At 38.1% G+C, this 25,938-nt stretch overlaps 1 protein-coding gene and 1 long non-coding RNA gene across 2 annotated transcripts; both read left to right on the plus strand.

The window, feature by feature from the left end:
* Positions 1–452: 452 nt before the first annotated feature.
* On the plus strand, positions 453–6,687 carry LOC139949646 (elongation factor 1-alpha-like). Its single transcript, XM_071948099.1, is given in 8 exon segments — positions 453–685; positions 1,674–1,853; positions 2,334–2,501; positions 2,982–3,110; positions 3,899–3,983; positions 3,986–4,048; positions 4,502–4,758; positions 5,361–6,687. Coding segments are annotated over 8 exon segments (1,383 nt in total). The 5' UTR covers positions 453–541; the 3' UTR covers positions 5,718–6,687.
* Positions 6,688–7,925: 1,238 nt separating this feature from the next.
* LOC139949527 (uncharacterized) lies at positions 7,926–23,768 on the plus strand. Its single transcript, XR_011787556.1, has 3 exons — positions 7,926–8,097; positions 10,435–10,513; positions 23,730–23,768. It is a non-coding gene; the product is annotated as an uncharacterized lncRNA (long non-coding RNA).
* Positions 23,769–25,938: the final 2,170 nt, after the last annotated feature.

Raw genomic sequence — 25,938 nt, forward strand, 5'->3', positions numbered from 1 at the left:
ATATTACCTACCCTTTGAAAACAGGGTTCTGGTATTACATATCAATTGATGTGCTAATTAATTCATTCATGCATTCAGTAATCCATGGCACACTCGAATTTCCAAATTATGGATTGGAATTTTTGGCTAATTTTTTTTAAAATGGCGCACATATTTTCGAGGGTGAAAAACTTGTCAACAGTTCTTACTGTCTATCATAAACCACTTAACTACAAGAGAAAAAAAGGCCTAAAACAAAAATTTAAAGGTGCTCTTAAACTTTTATTTTTGTAGGACTCATGGTGTATTTTGAATGAAGTGTGACCAGTGGATTACACAATGTTTTTCTGGCCAAACCGCTTGTGTATGTTGATATCCCTGAATTGTTAAAGCTGTTGCGTCACTTGTGCACCATATGGTCGGGAAGATTGCTGTAAAAAATAAATATTTGGCAGTAAAATTTGTATAAATTAAAAACTAATGTTAAATAATTTCTGTCTTGCAGCCTTCTACAATATCAATTTACCAACCAAGTTACTGGTGAACACCAATCAAAAGCACAATGCCTAAGGAAAAGATTCACATCAACATCGTCGTCATTGGCCATGTCGACTCCGGCAAGTCAACCACCACTGGTCATCTCATCTACAAGTGTGGTGGGATCGACAAGCGTGCCATTGAGAAGTTCGAGAAGGAAGCCCAGGAGGTAAATGGCAAAGGATTAATATTCTATAGATGATGTGACCTGTGACATCACATGTTTACAAAAGAGCCACAGAGCCTGGACTTCCTGTAGGCATGATTTGTACATAGCTCAATGGAAGGAAATATAAAATCTTTAATTTTATGGAGATTGCACTGTCCAATTTGTATCAACTTTTGATATGACGAAAGGGGGCACAAAAACTTGTCCAGCTGTTACTTTCGAAACTCTTGATTTTATGTAGAAATTATGACACAAAATGTCAACTTTCCCTTAGGACTACTGTAATACAGTGCCTGCCAGAATACTTAAAGAATGTACAAGGTCACACTTATTGTAAACAATGGTCACATGGTCTATAATGTTGACACTTAATGTCAATGGTTGAGCATCCTAGTTGTGAGATTTCGAGTGTCATAAAAAAACAAACCACAAAACACCATAAAACAAACAAAACTAAGAAGACAAAGAGAGGCATTTTTGACTATAGGAAAAAATGTGTGCCAATGAAAAGATCATCTTGAATCCCAAGTACATGCCTGGAATTTCATCTTTGAGAGGGCAAGACCATTTTTATTTTGAAAAAAGCAGTTCCATTGGAAAATCTTGAAGTCTTCGTATGAAATTTTTGAAAGGGCACCAAGGCCAAAACCAGGGCAATGGAGGCAGTGTTGTCGGTGAAATTTCAGGCGTGAACTCTGCCATAGGCAGCCAACTACCTGCAGGCACATGTACTGTTAAGTCATGCAAAAGAGAAGCTCTTGCACAAGAACACGACTTTCACCACCAAGATTCAAATGCATTAATGCATTCAAAACGGTCACAACTCTACCTGTCTCGAGTCGCATACTGTGTCGCTTCACCACAACACTTTCTTTTAGCTTGTCAACTTGTACAAATGCATGAAATTACCCTGATTTAAATACTTTTAAAAAACAAAACTGTATAAACTCACTTTAAGATAAATCAATTCAAATGTTTTGCTTGTTAGATGGGAAAAGGTTCCTTCAAGTATGCCTGGGTTTTGGACAAACTGAAGGCCGAGCGTGAACGTGGTATCACCATCGACATTGCCCTGTGGAAGTTTGAGACTGTCAAGTTCTACATCACCGTCATTGATGCCCCAGGTCATCGTGATTTCATCAAGAACATGATCACTGGTACCTCTCAGGTAAGTAATTCTTACGAAGAAGTTGAGCAAGAATGATACAAGCACGATACAAGCACAGTTGATGTTAGAGTTGTTTTCTATCTCGTGGGCATTACTCAAACAATTGTTTGCTTAAAGACTTACTTAGTAATGACCGATGGAGAGCTCTTGATAGTATTAAACATTGTGAGCCACCAAGTGAGATTACTGGTCTTTGGCAATAACCAGTTCTTTTAACCAAGTCTTATTCAACTTAAAAGGTGACACGGTCTATGCTTTTCTCCTGTACTCGATTCTATCGTGCACTTAATGTATGTATTGAAACGCAACAATTTCAAAGTGTTTTTCCGCACCAGATTTTCTTACCGTCTCTAAAAAGCTACCTCCTTAGATTGATTGTGAACTTAAATATCTACATTTTACAGGATTTAAAACAATCAAACTGTTCTAAAAACCTAATCCATTTCAAAAAATACATCTGTTTTCTTTTGATGTTTACAGGCTGATTGCGCTGTCCTCATGGTTGCATCAGGAACTGGTGAATTTGAGGCTGGTATCTCCAAGAATGGACAGACTCGTGAACATGCTCTGCTCGCCTTCACCCTCGGTGTAAAACAACTCATTGTTTGTGCCAACAAGATGGACACCACTGACCCCCCCTTCAGTGAGGTAATATAACAAATGCTATTCTCCAATGTGTGTGCGTGTCAAGTTAAAAGACGAAAAGTTTTTCTCTCATCTTCATGTATGCATAGCCCCCTTATAGGGTTCCTTAAAAAGGCATATTTGAATATGTCACTTTTAGGTTTGGGTAAATTTATCTGTACATACCCAAACCAAACAGTGCATCCTTAAAACTCCGGGATGAGATTTTTCAGTCTTTTATGTGAATTCAGACTTTAATGTTGGCCTACTTCTTTAGTGCTGCAGAATCTATGACTCCTTAGTTTACCAAAAGGTGGAAATGCCAGAATTTCAACATATCTTAGAATTTGTAACCCAGTTTCAGACTTTTTCGTTAGCAATGACTCATCCCTGTATACTGTCCGCCATACCCCCAAAAGATTAATGAACTGAAAACGGTAACTAAACAGTAATTTTTTTAAAATACCTGCAGCTAACCAAGTGGCTTGAAATAATTTGTTACAGGCAAGATTCGCTGAGATCACGAAGGAAGTAAGTGGCTTCCTCAAGAAGGTCGGTTACAACCCCAAGGCTGTCTGCTTCGTCCCCATATCAGGTTTCCATGGAGACAACATGATTGAGCCATCTGAGAGGGTAAGTGAAGAATATCACTTCGAAGATTGCGCTGAGTGATCAACCTATGTTAGTAAAATTCAAACAAAGACGCTTTCTGGCCTGTATGTTTGTTTTTGAAAGGAGAAGGGTAAGGCTTAGAGAAGGGCACCAAGGCATTTTCTTGAAAGAGGAACTTAATGAGGAATGACCAGGGGCATAGAGGCAATTGTCTCCTGTGAAGTATCAGGCCCGCTTTAACTTACAAATAAATATATAAAAAAACTGACAATTTAAGCTCATCGGTAATCGGAGTCGGGAGAAAATAACATGGGAAAACCCACCCTTAATTCTGCACAGTTCGTGGTGTCATGACATGTGTTCAAAATAATCTGTTATTCTCGATATCGAGATTTGATAATTAAACAAATGTTTTCTCAAAAAGAAAAACATTTAATAAAATAATATTTTTGTTCTGTTCAGAAAGTGTACAATGGCTTTAAATGGGCAGTGTCTTGTTTAAAGGAAACTGGCATTAAATGCATTGGCTCCAGTTTAAAAAGAAGAAAACCTTGCTCTTGGAAGTTTTTCCTTGAACCTTACAGAACTCCTGATGGAAGAGAAGCTTTGCCAGTCCAAACCTAGCTTACAATTCCTTGCTATCCACACAGAAGTAACTCTGAATTGTGATCAAACATGCTACTTTAAAATAAAAAGGCAATTTGGTTGAAAATGTTTCTAAAGAAAAATAATGGCAAAATTGGGTTAAAAAAACCCCAAACCCTTAAAATTTAAGATGTTTTAACCGTTGTGCTTTCTTTTGTTAATAGATGCCATGGTACAAGGGATGGTCAATCGAGCGTAAAGAAGGAAATGCTTCTGGAAAGACGCTGTTTGAAGCCCTCGATTCCATTCTTCCCCCAAGAGACCAACCGACAAGCCACTCCGTCTCCCCCTCCAGGATGTCTACAAGATCGGAGGTAAGTGTCCATTGGTTCATCGCCTCAAACCCCAAGGCTTTTCCAAGTGGCCCAATGATTGAACAGACAAAACTGGGGCCAATTTCATAGCGCTGCTAACATCAGGCAAATTTACATACAGTAAGCACTGGAAGGTATGCATTAGTTATATGCATAATTGTATCGTTTGGATTGTTACTGTATTCTTGTGGCTCAACAATTTTTGGAGCCCAGTGAAGCTGGATTACTTCAAAGTAGACGATTAATTCTTCATTTTTTTGAAACTATTGCAGTCTACTACTAAACAGGCCTGTGTTTATGTGGAGGCTGTTGCCTAGGCCTAGGTGCCCCATCAAAATTTTCCCATAGACTAAACATTACCAATGGAAGTGCCCTTTGCAAATTGAAGTTGCCTTGCCCTTCTAAAAAGTTTCAGCAAAATATAATTAAATTGTAACTTTGTTTGCTTGTAAGGTATTGGAACGGTGCCCGTCGGTCGTGTTGAGACTGGTATCCTGAAGCCTGGTACTGTAGCAACCTTTGCTCCAGCTAACCTCACCACTGAGGTCAAGTCTGTGGAGATGCACCACGAAGCCCTCACTGAAGCTTTGCCAGGTGACAACGTTGGTTTCAACGTGAAGAACGTTTCCGTCAAGGATATCCGCCGTGGTATGGTAGCTGGAGACAGCAAGAACGACCCCCCCAAGGCTGCCGAAACCTTCAAAGCTCAGGTAAACATATCTAAAAGTTCATCTTGTTGCTGGCCCGACATTTTAACCCCAGTAGAGTCCTTTCTCTAAGACTAAAAAATAAATCTCGACAGCAACAGAAGTGAAATAAAAAAGTACAGATTTTCTTCCCAGATCAGAATGTTATTTGTCCGGCCACTGAGTCAAAACTTTTGCAAAGGTCTTGCGTGTTAAGAGAGTTTCCATGAAGCGTGGTAAAATATACGCCCTGTGGATTTGTTCTGCTTTTATTTGGGGGGGGGTGCTTGTTGCTTCCAATCATTACCCCTTTTATCACGACAGACACCATAAAAAGCCATGACTTTTTTTGTCGTTGAATAAACTTAAATTGGCAAAAAAGTATTTGGTTACGTACAGGTAAAAACTCCCCGATCCAATGTTAACATCAATGCAAGGAATAAGGGCAGTCCTAACTTGGAGCTAGTTCTTACTTGAGACTAGAGAGAACGTAGAAGCGTATGGCTGGTCCAAACTTCTTGTGAAATCCACCCCTGTACTATCAAAACCACCTAAAGACTTGAAAGAACCAAGACAAAAGGGAAATTGTTCAAATCATTTAATAAACCATTGTTTTCTCATTTCAGGTCATCATCCTGAACCACCCTGGACAAATCCACAACGGATATGCCCCAGTGTTGGATTGCCACACTGCTCACATCGCATGTAAATTCACAGAGATCCACGAGAAGTGCGATCGTCGTTCCGGCAAGACCCTTGAGGAGAACCCCAAGTTCGTCAAGTCTGGTGATGCTGCCATCGTTACCCTGACACCATCCAAGCCGATGTGTGTTGAATCTTTTGCTGAGTATCCCCCACTTGGTCGCTTTGCTGTGCGTGACATGAAACAGACCGTAGCCGTCGGTGTCATCAAGAGCGTCACTAAGAAGGAGGCATCAGGAAAGACTACAAAGTCCGCACAGAAGGCACAGAAGAAGAAGTGATGGCAGGTCCTCCTAGCCTCTGCCTGTAAGCCTGTTTTGAAGGCACGTAACAAACAACCATATACAATGAAAACAAGCATTGCCCCTGTCTATGTTCTTAAATGCCTAGCCAATCAAATTATAAAAGTACAAGATCCCCTGAAAGCAAGGGGTAAAGGAGAAAGTAGTATAAATCACAGGAAGTTCTTTCGCAGGAAAGCAAACTAAAAAAGCATAAAGCAAGCACTCAATTTGCAATTCATTTTTTTGTGTGGTTAAGCAGCACTTTAAAAAGTACTTTACATACGAGAAAGTATCTCAAGTCGGATTATTTTGGCCAATTCCATCAAAGAAACTTGTGAAGATGAAAAATGGTCTTAATTGTGCAGAGGGTGGGCTTGGAAACGAAAGTCACACTTGTTGAGTTCAGTTAAATAAAAAAGGTCAAAGTCGAGAAAAGACGCATCATGTTAAATATTGGATAAAATAACTTAAAATTGATGTTAATTGTGGCTGTACAGTGAATGTATTTGTTGTATTAAATCGACCGACCATGTTATCAATTTTCTTTTGAGGGTAATGGGGGGTGATGAATTTTTCCACTCCGCAATAGTGTCCCACACTCCATTTTGCCTGATATGAAACGGAAATAAAATTGATCTTTTGGTGGTTGTTTTTCACAATAAGACTTGAGAAACTTGGTTGGATACATAAATTGAGTTGATGTTTTTAATGTGTTTGTTACTATGGCGTCTTTTAAAAGACAAACAAAATATGTAAGTTGATATTTAAGAAACGAAAGTTGACAAACCAACTTATACTTTCATCATTTTTTATTTCTTAAAGAGAAGTAAAACCTTCATATAAGTTAATCCATAAGAAGTGGTTGATATGTTATTTTGACTGTTGGGTTTGGGAGCATCAAAATCAAGTCTATAAAACGTAAGTGCATTCAGTGACTTGGCGATCAATAAAAAAAAAATAGGAAAATAGTATTTTTGTCTGGTTTCCCTTATTAAGTGTATGAACTAAGTGTATGAATACCACACCACAAATCGTGATGTCAAATAATTAAGTTGGAAAGGGGGGGGGGGGGGGCGGGGAGGTTAGCTACTCCAAATCCTGTTACTTCAAATGAAGCCTGTGTCGTAGCAATAACAATATCCCCCCCTCCAGTTCAAATGTCTTTTTTGGGAGGGGATGCTAACTTGTGATAATGTTTATGAACCTTACTGAAAACTATTTATTTATCAGAAATCAGATATTTTGGATGATCCGCAAATTTTTCAAGTGCGCCCTCTTTTTTATAATAGATTCAGTATTATTTAGAATACATGTACATGTTCAGTGAAGTATTATTTATAATTATTCGGTTGCAATTCAATTTGAAACCTTCACACAGGCCACACGGTCCCCGATAACGAAAACGATAACAATACATGTGTATTGCTGCCGTGGCAGGAGATTCTGTGTCCCGCCCCTTCCATTATGGCACAATGTGTACAAAGTACTTCCGATAGCGCCCTCTTTTGAAACATCCTCCTTCAGCAAACGTTATTTTCCAATGGGGGATCAAATCTCAGGCGGACCCCAGCTGGGACACTGCCATAATTTGGTGGCAGTGGATTCAATGACGAGGGCCGATTGACGATAGTTATTGGCCTGAAAAGTTCAAAAGAATTACATTATGTAGCTTGTTAAAAATAATATTCCATTGACTGATAAAAATTAAAAGACAAAATCCAGTACAGCCGCCGAGATGGGATGGTTTGCTAACACCATTGTAATAAATCTTCGATAGGGGGTAGATCTTTGATACATCTTCTTTTGGGTGTTCAAACCATGGAGGTAGAACCAAACACGTATATTATGCGTGCAGTGCGAGTCCTTTCAAAATAATATGTGTTTTTTTCAACGACAAGGCTGTAAGTTTTGTGGAAATTAAATTACCAAAATTCAAGCCCAAGTTGGGCCTGGCTGTTGAATTATTCATGTAAAGTCAGAAATTACAGTGACGTAAGGCACGTGCCCGCACGAACAGGGCGGGGCTTGTGTCAAAAGTGTCTTCTGAGTGGCTGGTACCCGCGGCATGGTTAATTACCTACAATACAGAGTCTAAACGAAAGGCACCAGCAGTGTTGTCATTTCTCACGTGTGCACGTTGTACGTGTTGACATGTTTTGCAAATTTGGAAGCGGGAAGACTTGAAAACGTCCGTGAAAAACGTCCGTGAATTATATAATATGTTGAATATGAGCTGAGAGTTGTATCCGTATTATGTGGAACTACGGTGATAAGATGGGTGGCATGTATCTTTATCAAAATGTCCGAAAACCTGTCAGTGACCAGGTCGACGGAGTGCAGCCTACACGAGTTGGTCTATCAGATGTCAACACGCACTGTAAGTACAAAATAGACATTTTGTTTGTGTTCATAAAAAATGTTGCGCTATTGAGTAAAATTTGAGGTATGGTGTCGACAATAATGACTAGGGCCTACTTGGTTTGGGTGAATTTGTATGTAGACACCAAAGAAACAGTGCACTCCTATAATAATAGTGTCCACCATACCTCAAAAAGGCTAGAAGAGCAGGGGAGTTCATTTGCGTTTTTGATGCATTGCGTTTGACACAATTTAGTTTGCCGTACGCAGTGCAGTATACAAACTGAGATAGCCCTATCGTCTGATACAATTGAGAGCTGTAGCTTGTATTGTTGTCAAGAACGTGTGTGTGACATTGTATTACATAATGTAGTATACACGTGTAGATTTTCTACAAAAGGAGCACAACATGAGTGCGGAACGGTACATGTTCATGTACCTAGCTATTTCAATAAGTTAAACCAGTGATGGCGAACTGTTTTTCGACTATGCATTTTGGAGTACCACAGTTTTGAACCATGGTGTTCCTTTTTGTACATGTTTGTACGTATGGTGAGTAGTTGGGGAAAGTTTCCGTATCCTGCCACCACTTTTTCATTCATCATTAATTATAATTATTTACCCATTAAAGCCATTGGACCCCTTTCGGTAAACAGTGTTGTCCAAGGCCCACACTTTGTGTACCACAACTTCTATATCAAATAACAAACCTGTGAAAATTTAGGCTCAATCGGTCATCGGAGTCGGGAGAAAACAACGGAATAACCCGTCCTTGTTTCCGCGCGTTTCGCCGTGTCATGACATGTGTTTAAAATAAATCCGTAATTCTCGTTAACGAGAATTTATATTGTTTTGCTGTTTTCTCAAAAAGTAAAGCATTTCATGGAATAATATTTCAAGAGAAGTCTTTCACCATTGCTTCTGTAAACCCTGTAAGTTATTTGTAAATCTGTGAATTTTTTTTTTCTGAACCGAAAGGGTCCAATGGCTTTAAAAGTTTGGGTCTTCTTTACCAAAATAATGTGCAAAATACATTCTATGTGAAGTTTGGGTTGAGTTTTAATATAATCAGGGCTTGAAACCCGGGGTACGAAATACACAACACCACAAGGCTTGTAGCTCAAAATGTTGAATGGATCAGAATTGTTTGAACACATGACAAGAATCAAATTATTATTTTAAATACCATTACTTAAACGCACTGTAATGTGAGGAAGTTTAATACCATAATTGCCTTTTAATGTACATTGTATAAAGTACTCAAAAGAATTACGGAATGTTTTTTTTTTTAAATTTGTTTTCAAGATTACACAGGGTGTACACGTACATGTTTTGTTATCCAATTGAAAAAAACACAAGACCACATACTTTGTCCGGTCATATCTCTGGCCCGGCCCGGCATAGACCACTGGCCCCGGGCCTGCAGTCCGGTGAAAAAATTCGAGTCCTGATATTATTCTAGTGTCATTTAAAAATTTGTTTGTGATAGTTTAGTATTTGATACTCACCATGTACCAAGTAGCATACTTTGAGTGAGATGACAAATCACAACGTTTGTATTATCGAAATACCATTTACATGTAGTGACAAAACCCCTGTTTTAGGTGGATTGGATGGGATGCACTGTTACAAAAAAACACACCAAATATTTTTACTTTTCCTAAGCGACACGCCGAACTGTTTGAGAGCATACATTTATGCCCATATTTTACCTTCTTCAATAATTACACTCTTTCCAAAAGAGTTCTTACAGTCAATATGAAAAGATAAGACTTTTAAATATTATTATTTGAATATTTGTTTTTTAATTTAAACTTTTCCACCTGTCGTGTCAAAACACAGACATAAAGAACCTTTACGTCTGTGAGTCAAAAGCAAATCCTTTAAAAACGAATACCGCCCTCTGTTGAAAATCGCTGTGAATTATCTCTGAGAAGGCCGCGGCATTTATGACTTAATACGGCAACCTCTGTGTGCAGCATTAGCCAACATAGCTGAAAGGCTGTGGACACTATTGGTAATTGTCAAAGACATAGTCTTCAAAGCTGGTGTATCTCAACATATGCATAAAATAACAAACTTGTAAAAATTTGAGCTCAATCGGTCGTCGAAGAAGCGAGATAACTATGAAAGAAAAAACGCCCTTGTCACACATGAAGTTGTGTGCTTTCAGACGCTTGATTTCGAGACCTCAAATTCTAAATCTGAGGTCTCGAAATCAAATTCGTGGAAAATTACTTCTTTCACGAAAACTAAGTCACTTTAATCGGACACATTTTTATGTTTTTCCTAGATCTACAAATAAAAAATAAAGTGAAATATTAATATTATTAATATTAATTTTATCAATCTACAGACAACGACTGACCTGGCCCCACTACAAAAGTCTACAGAGCAAAAGACGAATGCCATGAAAAGGACCGCACACAAACAAGGTTGGTAACATTAACTCTTATGCTCGTATGTATTCGAGCTGTCGTGAGTTCGAATCAAGTATTAGCCATTTTATTTTGTATTTCAGGTCAGTTCCCAGTTTTTAGTCAGGTCAGAGGCACAGTATAAGTGCCAAGTGGATTACATAGTGATCGTGCTTCAGAATACACACAATAAGCAATGTTGACACCATTTTGTTTGTTGACACAGAACACATTTTTAAGATAAAACTGACCTCAAATAAGTGGGAAAGGCGGAAAACAGACTAAAGACGAAAACAAAGTCCAAAACAACAACAACAACAACAACAACAACAACAACAACAACAACAACAACAACAACAACAACAACAACAACAACAACAACAACAACAACAACAACAACAACAACAACAACAACAACAACAACAACAACAACAACAACAACAACAACAACAACAACAACAACAACAAAAACAACAACAAAAACAGCAACAGCAGCAGCACCAACAGCAACAACAACAACAAAAACACCAGCAGCAGCAGCAGCAGCAGCAGCAGCAGCAGCAGCAGCAGCAGCAGCAACAGCAACAGCAACAGCAACAACAACAGCAACAGCAACAGCAACAACAACAACAACAACAACAACAACAACAACAGCACCTTTCAAAGTCAGTTTTTGTTCCATACATACACAAACAAGGTACATGTAAATCACGTCACCAAATAACGATGTCATTAAATGATGATGTCATTTTTACCTTTCAACCTGAAAATCTTACTTTTTTAATAGTTTTTAGTCAACGACAAAATCAAATTAGGGTCATATCTTTGAAACATGTCTATTTTTGATAACTTTCGGATGATATATGGGTTGTTGAAAACCCACATGTGATTCAGGAGTTATGAATTGTATTAAAAAACACTCTGGTTTAATCATCATTCGAAACGTGATGACGCCATCATGACGTCATTGGCAATATGGTCAAGTCCCGTCTTAGTGTTAAAAGGTTCATTGTCTGATGTTAAGATTAAATTCAGTTTCATTTTGAGTCACACTGAAATAAGTTTAAAGGATTACAACGGTAGTGACACGATGGCCTTCCTGAGACACAATAACATGTGCTTTTTCCAATACCACTACAAACGGCACATTCTTTTAACCATCCAAGCGCACGGATCGATTTTGACAAAGTTTCACAATTAGAAATTATATTGATATTTATGATAAGAAAAATATTAATGATGAGTTTTGGTTACAAAAATGTTGAATAAAAAAATTATGACAATGTTGTCATTATTATTGGAAACCACTGGACACTATTGGTAATTGTCAAAGACCAGTCTTCTCACTTGGTGTATCTCAACATTTGCATAAAATAACAAACCTTTGAAAATTGAGCTCCATCGGTCATCGAAGTTGCGAGATAATAATACAAGAAAAAACACCATTTTCATACGTAGTTGTGTGCTTTCAGATGCTTGATATCGAGACCTCAAATTCTAAATCTGAGGTCTCGAAATCAAACTCGTGGAAAATTACTTCTTTCTCGAAAACTACGTTACTCCAGAAGGAGCCGTTTCTCACAGTTTTTTGTACTATCATCCTCTCCCCATTACTCGTTACCAAGTAAGCGTTTATGCTAATAATTATCCTGAGTAATTACTAGGCTAGTAATTCCCAGTAGTGTCCACTGCCTTTAAAAATTAAAACAGAACAAAACAGAGGTGTTCGTGCTCATATTGCACGACCAGCTAAACAAAGACAAAACAACCGTAAATGGCGATGACGGATTCGCACCCGCGACCCCTCGAGTAGTACGAGTGTTCTACCAAAATTTCGATGGAACGAATTAATATTTCGCAAACAAAACACCCACATTTGCTGCCTTTCCCTATACCTGTTGCCACCTAGACATTGTGCATTTCGTCACCACGTTTTAACTTCTATTTCAAACAACGCCCAGCTAACAAAAATAATTATTATGTTAGACCTAAGCGTGTATCCCACAACTCTTTTTTTGTGTACAATCTATAACTATAGGACCATGTTCTTACATTTTGACATGATTGAAGAATATCATGGCCGCAAACTATATTGTTTAAAACCTGTAATTACGGTGTTTGTGTGCTGAACATGGAGGAATTTACCGATGGGCATTATGGCTCAGCATTAGACTTTACTCTCAAAGACCCCGGCTTATTATTGCCACAGACGTATATCAAAACGGTCTTTAAGCACCCATCATTTACCCCCCTTTGATATTAAAACAAACATGTCTCCGAGTGTGAAATATCCCCCACCTTTTGACCTATCATCAACTCCTATTTGACGTGCATCAGTCCCACTCAATATCTCTGCATTACTTCGGCCTATCTACTCACTCACCAGTAAAGTCCGCGATCATCTGTAACGTGAACTACTTCATGCATTCTAAAATCTATCTGGAACTCAAATCCCATACGCTGTCAATCAAACTCGAATATTTTCTAGACCAATATAGTCCAGACAACTTAAATTCTAAAACTTGTCTGTTCTGTGTCAAAGATGACTGCGATAAAGAGTTTTTTCGTTGTCTATTTTTGTGAATCATTAGCGGGTCTAATTGTTGTGTTGCGAGACATGATTAGAGAGGATGCTTGCCCAACTTTCCAATCCTTGTTCTTAGTTCTGTAGGGTAGGGCTTAAAGATATTAGATACGTTTAATTGCTCTAAATTTATACAAATTATTTTATCGTAAAAACTTACTTGGTATCGACTAACAAGTAATGCAGAGTTGTTGATAGTATAAAACATTATGAGAAACGAACCCCTCTGAAGTAACGTAGTTTATGAAAAATAGGTATTTTCTCACTAGCATATTTGAATCTTGCCCCCCCCCCCCCATTTACGGGCCGGCTTCCTTGTACCGTTTTTTATGATACCAGTCACGTATTGTACATGTAACACGATCATTTGGCTGAAAACCTTAATCTGGTAAGCATAATTTTATTTTGCTTAGCTACATTTTGCAGCACCGTGAAGTTGGGCACAGATAAAATGAAGGATCTGGAAATTGTTCTGCACAACAATAGTGGACATTAATCAGTATTACACACTGTTTGTATTGCAATTCATACAAACTTTGGGTTTCAATTAAAGCTATATACTGTATTCATACTTGAAACTGAATGATTGATTGTATTGACATGTCCACATGATCAATGTTAAGTAATGAGTTTCAAGTTGGGTATGCGTGTACGCCTTATGAGTTCTCCGAATCGTGGCAAAAGTAGAGTTTGTATGGATTGATATACGATAAAAAATATCATTGTTTAGTTTCAGTCTTAGCTTACTGACATGAAGTTTACAGGCCCTAATAGGAACATTTTTTTTCTGGTAAAACATTTCTCCTTGAAGTCACAAGTGAAGTCATATTCAAGACGACTCTATCTGAAAACTTAAAAAGTATGTATTCCAATTACGGATTGTTTGTATTCTTACGGGAACATAACTGATCCATTTCTGGCGCTACCTCAAAAACTATACCACCTTTTGAAATTAATTTTCGTAGGTTAGTTTTACTTTATGCAGGATTTAAACAATCGAACAGTTCCAAATGCATACTTTGCCTTTAAAATAAAAGTACAATAATTATGTCGAAAGTGTGGAAATAATTCACATCTTCAGTCCTTTTCTCGGCCCTCGTACGTCTTGTCTCTGTTGCATTTTAATTGCTTCATTTACAGACACTCTCGTCAAACCTTGCCCCATGGTGACACAATCCAGCCCAATACATTCAACACCATAATGCACTGTGATCCATGTCTGGTTTTTATCGCATCGTTACTATGGAAATGTGCGATCTTACATGTTTGTGCTGGAAGATTTGTTCATAATCCAGGGTTTGAATCGTACCCGGAGTCGGGTTATGCATCAACCTCGCTCCCATGGGCAGCGCGCTGTATCGATACCTCTTGTCACAAATGAGCAAGGCATTCAGAGAAAGAAACAGAAAATGGTGCTGCAAGATAGTACACAACATCACGCTGTAATCTTAACGGTGCAAAAAATTATAAAAACAATAGACCCCCTGCATTGGTCGCCAAAGTTGATTAAACCTGCATGCGTGAAATGCAATTGCTGAGAGTCGCGCACACGTACACAGAGCGCGCACATAACGCGTGCACTATTCCATATAGACCTTTCTATATTGCAACCACAGCCCAAATGTTTGCCAACCAAATCTGGAAACTATGCCTGATAATCACAGTTTGTAAAATAAGGTACATACAAATATTCAAAAATTGAGTTGAAACTGGTGGACACAAAGCAAACAATCATTGGATGAAAGTTGCACATGCGCATTAGACCATTCCACATACACTCTTTACAATACTAAGGTTTATTTTGTGAATCATTTGCAAATAATTATTGCTCAATACTAAAAACTGGGTTCAATCACAGCATGCGAGAGAATAATGGAAGAAAAACACTTGTTGCACAAGTTGCTTTCACAGGTGTCTTGAATTCGAGACGTCACCTGAGGTCTTTTATTCAATTCGAACATTTTAGTGAGAAACTCTAAGGAACTATACGTTACTTCAGCAGAGGGAGCCGTTTCTCACAATGTTTTATACTAATCAACGTCTCTCCATTGCCCTTACAAAGGAAGCTTTTGTGTTAGCAATTATCTTGAGATTACCAATATTGTCCAGTGCGTTTAATTGGCTAGCTATGTCTATTGATAGCATACTCAGGATGTTATCATCTCATGATTAATTATCTCGGGAATTCGACATCCTACGTTCAGGATGTTTTCAGATTGAGATTGTTTATAGTCAACATCTTACTTCAGTTTGTTGACATCAAGAGATAAATCATCTCAGGATGTCGACATCTTACGTTTGTGACGTCATCATATGGCAGTCTCAAAAATGTGGAAGACTCTTTTTTTATGACAACTTACTTTGATGCTTCCCTGGGTTAATCCTGATCCAATTGTTTTAACTGTATGAAAATTTAAAATAAGTACTTAAATAGCATGATGGGTGGCGCTCCAGAGCTCCGTATGCAGATCTCTGCCAGTTTCAAAATCTCCCCGATTTACTTACACGGTTTAACCACCAATAGATCCTTGATTAGATACACCGATTCCACAATACTTGAAAGTCAGGTGACAAATTGCCATCTTATCGTACTCAAAGCACCCGACTAGCCCCATCACAAGTGAGATTTTAAAGCTTTACCGCATTGCTTATTTAACAAGCATGATCATGACAGAACACACGCTCGTAAAGGCATTACACATTGGTTAGGGCTGACATGTTGTCTGATTTATACCCGATTTATACATTCTTATTTAAACGTGTGAAACTTGTGACTTAATTATTTGTGGAGTCATGGAACAGTAAAAAACCATGTTTACAGTTTTCATTATAATTATCCTCAAGTAGGTTGTAATATTTGAAATCAGCTGCTGTGACTTCATTTTCTTAGAGAGATATTTTCAAAGAATAAATTATCGTTCTATGTATGAAATTCATAATCAGTAAGCTTTATTAAACGATGATGTTTTTCATTCTTAGCAAGCCTTCGGATTTTCGGAGATACCTCAAAAACGCGACCAAATGAATATGAAATTCCCACATGCCAGTTTCATTGAATATATATACATGTTTAGGATGAAAACAATCGAACTGTTCCAAAACTAAAAGTTCTACTTTTTGTAACACAAAACACAATGTCCACAGATTTACATTAAACTTACACAATTTGAAGATCATGTGAAAGATTTACCTTAAAATATTAGTGCTGATGAACAATGAACTGCTGTAGTTTTTGAGAAATGAGTAAAACATTGTTGTCATGAAATTACGTTTTACATGCTAAAACTATTTTCGTTACTTGTTTTACTCGTTTCTCAAAAACTACAGCACCCATCATTATCTTCAACTGTGTGAGTTTGATGTAAATCTGTGGATATTGTGTTTTGTGTCCCACAAAAGGTACCCAGAGCAACGTGTTTTTAAAATGGTGTCACGAGCGTTTTATTAGCAATGTATTTTTGCCCATCCGTTAGGTGCTGTTGGATTTTGTAAATGATGTACAGATAGAAGTACATGCCTCGCACTTATAAGCTGTAAAAGAAAATTAACCCAAATGGGGGCTAGTAAACTGTGCGTTTTCTACATGTGCCCAAGGAAGTTTTAGTATCGCTCAAATTGCAAACACGTTTTGTCAAAACTCCATCTTTTGGTCTAATATAGAAGCCATAACCACTTTATATGTCAACTGTACAATTCAAGCAATCTCTCATAAAGAATATTAAAACATATACAATTTCACAGCTGAAAAGAAAGAAATATCATCATTATAGAGAAGTAGGTCCTACGTTGGACAAGTATATCCATAAGCCAAGTTGAGAAGTAGTTTTTACACCGCACTGCACCGCCTTATAACACACAAATAAATGACCATCAAAACGTATCTTAGGTGAGAAGAATTGCGGCTGTTTATGAGCTATTTTGAGAAAGAATTTACCCCAAAAAATCCCCACATCTGAATGAGAGTCACGGTTCAATCATGTTTCTCAGATTTCCGCGGGTTGGTGTCTGTTCGCGAATGCTGCGGCCAGAGTGGCTGTACCTGCTGCAGTCAGCCCAAACGTGGATGAATAATTCGACGTTTGTGTGAAACGAAAGTTTGTTTGCTGTTTTCTCAGCAAGCTTAATACTGTATTCAGCTGAATTTTTCACCTGACTTTTTAATTTTGCCTTGTAAAATTTGTGTAACGTAACACATCATGACCCTATCTTTAAGTGAATGGCAGCTCACTCAATGTATACTAACATATACTAACAGAAGATAACAAAAGTGTGAAAACGTGGTATCATTTGGTCATCGAAGTTGCAAGAAAATACTAAGAAAAAAATATCCTTGTTGCATATTGTGGATTTTTGATACATGGGAAGCCTTTCTTAGATTCAATTTTTTGTCAAAAAATTGCCCATGCTCTCTAAAATTATTTGATTCAAAGGGTGTCGTTTCTAACAATGCCTTATAATATCAACAGCTCTCCAGTGCTTTTTTTCTAAGAAAGTTGTTATGGTTATTAATTTTTTGAGTTACTACCAAAAGTATACCCTGCCTTGAAGAATGAGCCCAAATCATAACCCCACATCGAACTCTTCTTAAAAGTCATTCACAATAATAGTCTCCTTTGAACAGGTTAATCTCATCAGTGGCACCACACTCTCAGGAGTTCATAAGCGCCTTGGGGGAAAGACTACAAGACTTCCCTTATAATTTTGTTTTTTTATTACCATCTCATATGTCACTTTAGGTGACTATTCATTGAGTGTAAAAAACATCTCGATAAATATTAGTCGTACAGACTGAGTGAATGTATGCAGTCGTGGAGTCTATGTTTATCAAAGTATAGCTTTGAGCTATTGAAATTCTATACAATAACACTCGTGTTATTATAACTTACGTGTACAACTTCAAATTATTATTAATTTTTACATGTGCGAGAAAATTTGCAGGTCGTAAATTACCGTATCTTATCTTTCCAATCTTATCCAATTAACTAAAATAATAAAGAGGCATCATCTTAACAACATACACACAAACACCTGCAATTGGGAACCTCTTGTCCAACGTTGTTTATTGTAGTTTTTGGCAACAGCTCCCAGTGGTTTTGTACGAACTTTCCATTTGGGGACCTCCACACCATACCGAGGACTCATGACCTCTTTTATTTTGTTACATAGGTCCCTGCTGTAATGTATATCTACCCACAAACCAAACCTTAAGGATCAGTTGTGGGGTCCTGACATTGTTGTTCTATTATTTCCTTTTCCTGAGAATTTCTCTGTGGAGTCCAAGTTGAACAACGAAAACCTTTGTGGGGTATATTGACCCACAATGGCCCTTCCTTAATATGCACCCACAGGGCACAGCTCCCTGTTTTGCATACACTCTGGATACATAAGAAAAAAACCCATATTCTTTAACTCTGTAAAACACACTGGACATGTAAAGGGGGTAAACAAAAGATCGCCATCGTAATTCATAAGACTGGGGTTCTCTTCAAGGAAATTTGTGTACAAAGTCCAAGGGAAACTGCTGAATGCAGGGACAAAATATGGAATCCAATAGAGCTGGGATACATTTTTGAGATTGAGTGTGCTGAGATTTGCTCACACGACTGACATTACAATACTTTTTGACGTGTGATTTGTATAGGGGTAAAATGACTACAAATTAATTCGGGCTCTGGTGCGGTTTTGGAGTGAGCTTGTTTTGAAAGTAGACTAATTGACTGAAATACATGCATGAGCCAAGAAAGAGTGTAAGAATGTGTGTTTCTCAGACACAGCTGCCTACTTGAAGCTCGGTGGTCGCTACTCAACCAATTCATTTGTCACTCTCAAATTTTAGACACCCAAATTAGTATGCTCTAGGCTTGCGAGGTGAATCAGAATAATATTTGTTGCAGTTAATGACAAAATAAAGTCTATAGTGAACAAAACCACCGTACAAACCAAACTGATTTTCTCATTCTATTTTTTTTAGAGAGTTTGTACTGGATAGTGTGAATAGATGAACAATATTAAACTCTACCAGAAATATAATTTTATTTAGTACCGCATTTCCTTGTCATTTGATTGGTGAATTATGCGTCACGTTTCATACTTTATGTTGCCATGTTACCATACTGTTCCAGCACTCCAGAGTAAAGGAGTCCTATATTAATAAATAAAGGACGCTTCGCAGTTGTGCTTCGCTCGTACTAATATAATATTTCACATTGAGTACCGTATGTATTAATTGTTAACGTTTCTCAAATTGAGTTTTCAAGTTGATGATTACACTTCCCGTGTGGATATAACCGCTTTGGAGTTTCGGTTTTTACGTATAGGATAACGAAATAGAATGGTTCCAAAAACCAAAGGTATACGTCCCCTTAATACATTGGATGAAAGAAACCGATGATTTTACATTAATTTATTTCATAGACGCGGCACACAGAGTGAGAAAAAGACCGATCACCTAATGACCGATTGGACTTAGGCTCATTCGTGGAGGTGTTTTACTTGTCAGGGCGGATTTTGCGAAGTTGTAGCGAGCTATCAATTTTGAGAGGGGGGGGGGGCACTGTTTGTCAGATCATCATCATCATCATTCTCTATGGTCCATCAAAGGGGCCGTAGAACCGCCCAAACCAATCGATTTGTTGCGGACTGTCACAGCTACCTGGCGCAACCAGGTGTTGCGTTTGTCAGATACGGGAGCGTATTGTCACCACCTGTCTTTACGTCTACGTACACGATAAGTCAAAACTTTGTGTACGTACATGATAAATCCAACCAAACCTTATGTGTTCTTACAAATATTGGATGCGTAGGTAATTACTACAATATTGCACAATTTTTATAATCACGAGCTAAAATTTGGACTGTTCCGTTTCACACGGCGAAGTATCAATAATATGCATCCTATATTTATTTTTAACCTCACACAGTTCTTTCTCATAATATGATGTATTTTTTATAGTTCATAGATAGTTGTATTTATAATAACATAGGGTTGTCGAAATATAGAGCACTCACCGGCAAGGATATTAACTGCTGTATAAGAAATGCTCATTAAATTATGTTGACCCATTTTCAACTCTCTTTAATATCTATTAAATTGTCATTCTCAACGGCAAGGTTGCATCCTGAATATGACCTACTCACACGATGACAATCAATTTCAATATTTTGATGTAAGTAATTTATATCGAACAAGACATGGATTCAGTAATTATTTTGGATGTTGTATGGGGAGCAATTATTTGAACCTCTTGCATTTGCCGCTACCCCACGTACGATAGTAATTCCACATAGGAATAAAATAAAGCAGGTTGGAGCAGTATGGGATGTTTATGAGGGCGATATTTGCGATGAACTAATAAGTAAGACTTTTCTCGTACCTTGAAAACTGAGCGTTTCAAACATGTAAGTTTTACATTTTGTATATTGTAAAAATTTTGTTTAAAAAAATTGTAATTTTGAATTTATTTGGTCTGAAACATCAATGATGGCAGTTTGTTAGTGCTCTTGTCTGATCCGGACAATTTGTTTTAAAAGGTAGGCTACATGAGCTTTATTTCTTCTCGTTTCCTTTTCATTCCGTTATAAAGACTCTACCAGTGTCGAAACGTCAGGCAATTAAAGGAAGTGGACACTATTTGCGAGCGCTTAGTAATTACTCAAAATAATTATCAGCATAAACCTCGATTGGTAATGAGTAATGGGTAGCTGTTGATAGTTGAAAACATTGTGAGAAACGGCTCTCTCTGAAGTGACGTAGTTTCGAGAAAGAAGTAATTTTCCATGAATTTGATTTCGAGACCTCAAGTTTTAAACTATTTTTTGCATGTTCTTATCTGAAGATTTTTACAACAAAATCATTAAATAAAATGTGAAGGGGCTTTTGGCAGTAATGGCGACTATGGTAAGACTGATGTTAAAAAAGAGCCATAACAGAACCGAACAAGCTTCTTTCTGCTAAGCAAAAGTAATCAGTAAACCAGTTACATGATGTGCATGTGACACGGTATTTTCGCTTGGGACCTTAATCTGCTAAGCCTAGATTTGTCGTGCTTATTATGCGCTTGATAGTTCCATGGTCTGACATCGGAACCAATCATTACGTCACAACAGGGATTTGCGTGACAACAGTCGCACAATGTTGAGTACAGGACAAACTCTTTCGCAGCGAGGCCGTCCTTTTTGCCTGGCACTCTCCCCGTCCAAGCTTCCCCATTTCGACGCTTCCCCCGTCCAAACCGTCTCCCGTCGAGTAGGTGGGCAGTAGGGCAGGCCATTTTGCTCACTACGATATTGTTCATACCTTTAATGGCTCCCGGCCTACAACACGCATCTATCACACATCACACGTACATGACAGATGCCGTATCAATGCCAAAAGGATGTTTAATTAAACCAACTTGTGTTTCAAAGCGAGGGATAATTCTTTAAAAGGCATCGTGCAATCCGGCATAAAGTGGCCTGGACAGGTAATGGGCATTTGTGTGGGGGATCTTCAACTTTTAGCTGATTGATCAATTGCTTAATCAGGGCCAAGAAACGCGAGCAGGTTAGTGACGGGACGGCAACCTGTGGCCCTTAAACAAACCCGGGACCTTGGTGTGGGCTTCATTAGGAGTGGACGGCCGGGGAGGCAAGCAACGTACTCCCCGTGACAAATTGCCCCCGTCACACAACTGCCCTTTTACAGACGACTCTTCCATGTACTGCGTTATCACAACATTATAAAAGAAAGAAGCACGGCCTACCGTTTTTTACGATGACACGAAGCACGCTGCAAAAACTGGGGTGTTGAACATTGACACCATGAGTGTTGTCACAAAATACATACCCAAGAGAGATTCAAAATTAACATCAAGGGGTGATACAAAATCAACAACAATATAATTGTTTTGGAAGTATTTTGTGTTCTTTTAACAGCTAAGATTTAAATTTTTAGACCTGAATATTGGAACAATTTGAAGCGATGGTCGGCCCACAGTCGTTGGATGTATGAGTTGGCGGCCTGTCTGCCTTTCTGTTAAGCACATAGTATAGCTAAGTGCAACAAAATTATGCTTACCAAAACACGATTGCCAACCTAAATGCCCTTTCCCGTGTACAATCTCATGATGGATTACTCTACAAGAACTCCACATGGATATCGTCAAATAGTTGCAAACTCAATTATACGGTGGCTCATAATTATTCGCCAATTCAGACATTTTGTAAAAAAAAAATCTTACTGCATTTTTTCCTACACGTGCTGATCCCATGTGGCTCCTATGGGTCCCTTCCCCAGTTGGTTAATATTGAATTTTCCCCAACAACATAATAATACAAAATTGAATTTGAGAACTGGACACTAAAACAGATTAACCCTAACACATTTCGTACACAAAAACATGGCTTTCAACTGATTAGGACGTATGCTATTATTTCCCTTTGAACCCCTAAGTATTGGGGTTAAGAGCTTATTCTGGAATATACAATGCCGCACATTATAGGTCAAGTTTTAGCTGAATCATGGCAAATAAAATGGAGCCTGTCAGTCGAGCATTCCGGAGACACCCGATTATAGGAAACACTTGCGTTTATGACTAGAACTTAATTTGCACATTATGACATAAAAGTACATGGGCCCAAGCAGGCCCCGGAGTGACGTCTGGAATTGCACACTAAAAAATCGAAAACATCTGCACATAATATGACACTATGTCCCTTCAGGGACACCGTTCAAATATTAAGTACAACAATTTATTGAACGTAATAGTACTATTCCATGATTCGTAAGGATAACAGCAACATTGTATCATTTTAGGATTGAAGCCTATTGATATGAAATTTATGTTTTAGCACCATTCTTTAAGGCAGTGGACACTAATGGTAATTACTCAAAATAATTATCAGCATAAAACCTCACTTTGGAACGAGTAATGGGGGAGGGATATTATAAAACATTATGAGAAACGGCTCCCTCTGAAGTGACGTAGTTTTCGAGTGCGAAGTAATTTTCCACGAATTTGATTTCGAGACCTCAAGTTTAGAATTCGAGGTCTCGAAATCAAGCATCTGAAAGCACACAACTTCGTGTGACAAGGCTGTTTTTTATTTAATTCATATCTCGCAACTTCGACGACCAATTGAGCTCAAATTTTCACAGGTTTGTTAGCTATAATGCATGTTTAGAATAGTGTCCACTGTCTCTAAAGTCTGGAAATATTTCCCCTCTGAAACGAAGTCATATACAAAAAGGCAGTGGACACTATTGGTAATTGTCAAATTCTAGCCTTCACAGTTAGTGTATCTAAACATATGCATAAAATAACAAACCTGTGAAAATTTGAGCTCAATCGGTCATCAAATTTAATAATGAAAGAAAAATCACCCTTGTCACACACAGTTGTGTGAGTTTAGATGGTTGATTTCGAGACCTCAAGTTCTAAATCTGAGGTCTCGAAATCAAATTCGTGGAAAATTACTTCCTTATCGAAAACTATGGCACTTCAGAGGGAGCCGTTTCTCACAATGTTTTATATCATGAACCTCTCCCCTTTACTCGTCACCAATAAAGGTTTTATGCTAATAATTATGTTGAGTAATTACCAATAGTGTTCACTGCCTTTAAAAATATAGAAGAATCAACGATTCAATTTTTGTTTTGTCTTTGTTTTTTAGCTTGATTTTCACGTCTCGAAGTGTCTTTATGCAGCCAGGGTAAGTATTTATTTTATTTCAATTAGACATGAGCGATGAAAGGTGGACTGTATAAAAGGAAAACATTCCCCCATATTCGATTGGTACATTAAAATTAGCAGAACAAAATGACATTAATGCTTAGACTAGTACTAGTTCGGACTGATTACCTTTTTTTATCAGTGGGTTTTCCTATCGAAACTATAATCAATCAACTGATCGATACTTACTGATCCTGTATTTGTCTTTAACTGACAAATGTATCATTGGACTCTGCTGTATATTGTTGGGGGGGGGGGGGGGGTGAGCTGTAATGTAAAACACTGTTGTATTGACCTCTTCGCATGGGTGCATTGGTGACTGCCCCGAAAAACGAAAGCTAAATTTGACGACCCTACCCCGAGTTTCAACTGTCGGCAAGACCTATTAAAACTCATGTTCAACGGTGAGCAGACCGCGTTGCCTCGAACTGCTAAAAAATTGCAATTCGTAAAACCGAATTAACCACCCTCGAAATATTATGTATTTTCAGTCAAAAATATTTTGTAGTAACTTGGAAGGATGTTATACCATGTGTGTAAATAATCTACCCTTCAAAAGCTGTGCACAACATTCATTTGGTATGCATAAGTTCAACTAATATTTTGTATGCAAAACATGTTGTAATGTAGTAGACATTGAAGAAAAGAAAACATGTCAATTTTATCTAATGTGTGGCCCACGTTGGTAAACGTGGGAATCGGCCTGCGGATTCAAATAAGAAGTTTGCGGAATCTAGTGCAAATGCAAAGAATGACCTGGACCCAGTTTCGTAAAGCCATTAAGCACAAAAAGCACAAAGCACAGAAAAACACATCTTTTTCCGTAACCGCATTACTTCGAGTTGCAATTTTTCGCAAAATGCTTTTTATTGTCGAAAGCTGCTGTACTAACTAAGTTTAGTATTTCCATTAATTTTAAAGATAGATTACCATCCCTTTAAGTAAATATTTATGCAGCTATAGTTTAAAGGCATCGAACACGTTTGACAATTGTGAAAGACCAGTCTTTTTACTTGGTGCATCTCAACATACGCAAAAATAACAAACCTGGCAAATTTGAACACAATGGGTCGTCGAAGTTGCGAGAAAATAATGTAAGAAAAAACACCCTTGTCGCACGAAGTTGTGTGCTTTCAGATGCTTGATTTCGAAACCGCAAGATTTAATTCTGAGGTCTCGAAATCAAATCAAATAATTATGTTACTGAAAAATTACTTCTTTCTCAAAAACTACGTTACTTTTTAGAGGGAGCCGCTTCTCACAATGTTTTATACTATAACACCCCTTGCAAGTATTCTGCCTGCTCATTGGTTTAGAGCGCGTCACATGACATGTCTTAGTTTTGCTAGACGACGGCCGTGTGATAGTGCGTCGGTTTGCCATGCAGTACCCAGACGTCCGTTGCGTGTACGAGGATGATAAATTAATAGTCTGTAACCATTTCGGATTGCACGACACTACATGCAACACCACAGTAAGTAAAAGTGTTTGCAATCTGTATTCGCGTCGTCCGTGGGTTGTAGCATTCAGGTCTGTAACTTAATAATAATAGTACAGTATTTAGAAATGTTTGGGGTATTATAAAACAAATATTGACTGCTTTTACTCGTGCAATGGTTAAAAACTATGACTCCCTCGGTGATCCCCGGAACGTTCTATTTTCCCTCGGCTTCGCCTCGGGATAATAGAACGCTCCGGGGATCACCTCGGGAGTCATAGTTTTAACCATAGCACTCGAAGCAGTCAATATTTGTATACTAGGAGTAATCAGCATCAACATTTGTTAGCAATCATAAATCTGCAATTAACTAAACATGTCTGTTCAGGACACCAACGTTATTGGTGTAACTCTCACATGGTAATAAGTCTCTGTTTCGGGCCATTTTTTCGCTGGGCACAAGAGGTGCATTGTTGCTTATTTGGGGGGGGGGTCAGTAGTTTCATTTACATTTCTCTGAAAGGGAAGAATGTTTGGTAATCACCTTCACAGCTATAAGCCATGACAAATAAATCAATGTATATTTTGTTACTAAAGTGATAAGCTGATGCTTGTGCACTCTTGGAATACGTCAGAGGTGACAGAGTGTTCTGGGCTCAAGCCCCGCCCATACCCCTTCTGATCACGCACTGCACACCAATGTATCGCGCAA

The sequence above is a fragment of the Asterias amurensis genome, chromosome 17, assembly GCF_032118995.1.
Source record: "Asterias amurensis chromosome 17, ASM3211899v1".
In the NCBI taxonomy this organism is placed as follows: Eukaryota; Metazoa; Echinodermata; class Asteroidea; order Forcipulatida; family Asteriidae; genus Asterias; species Asterias amurensis.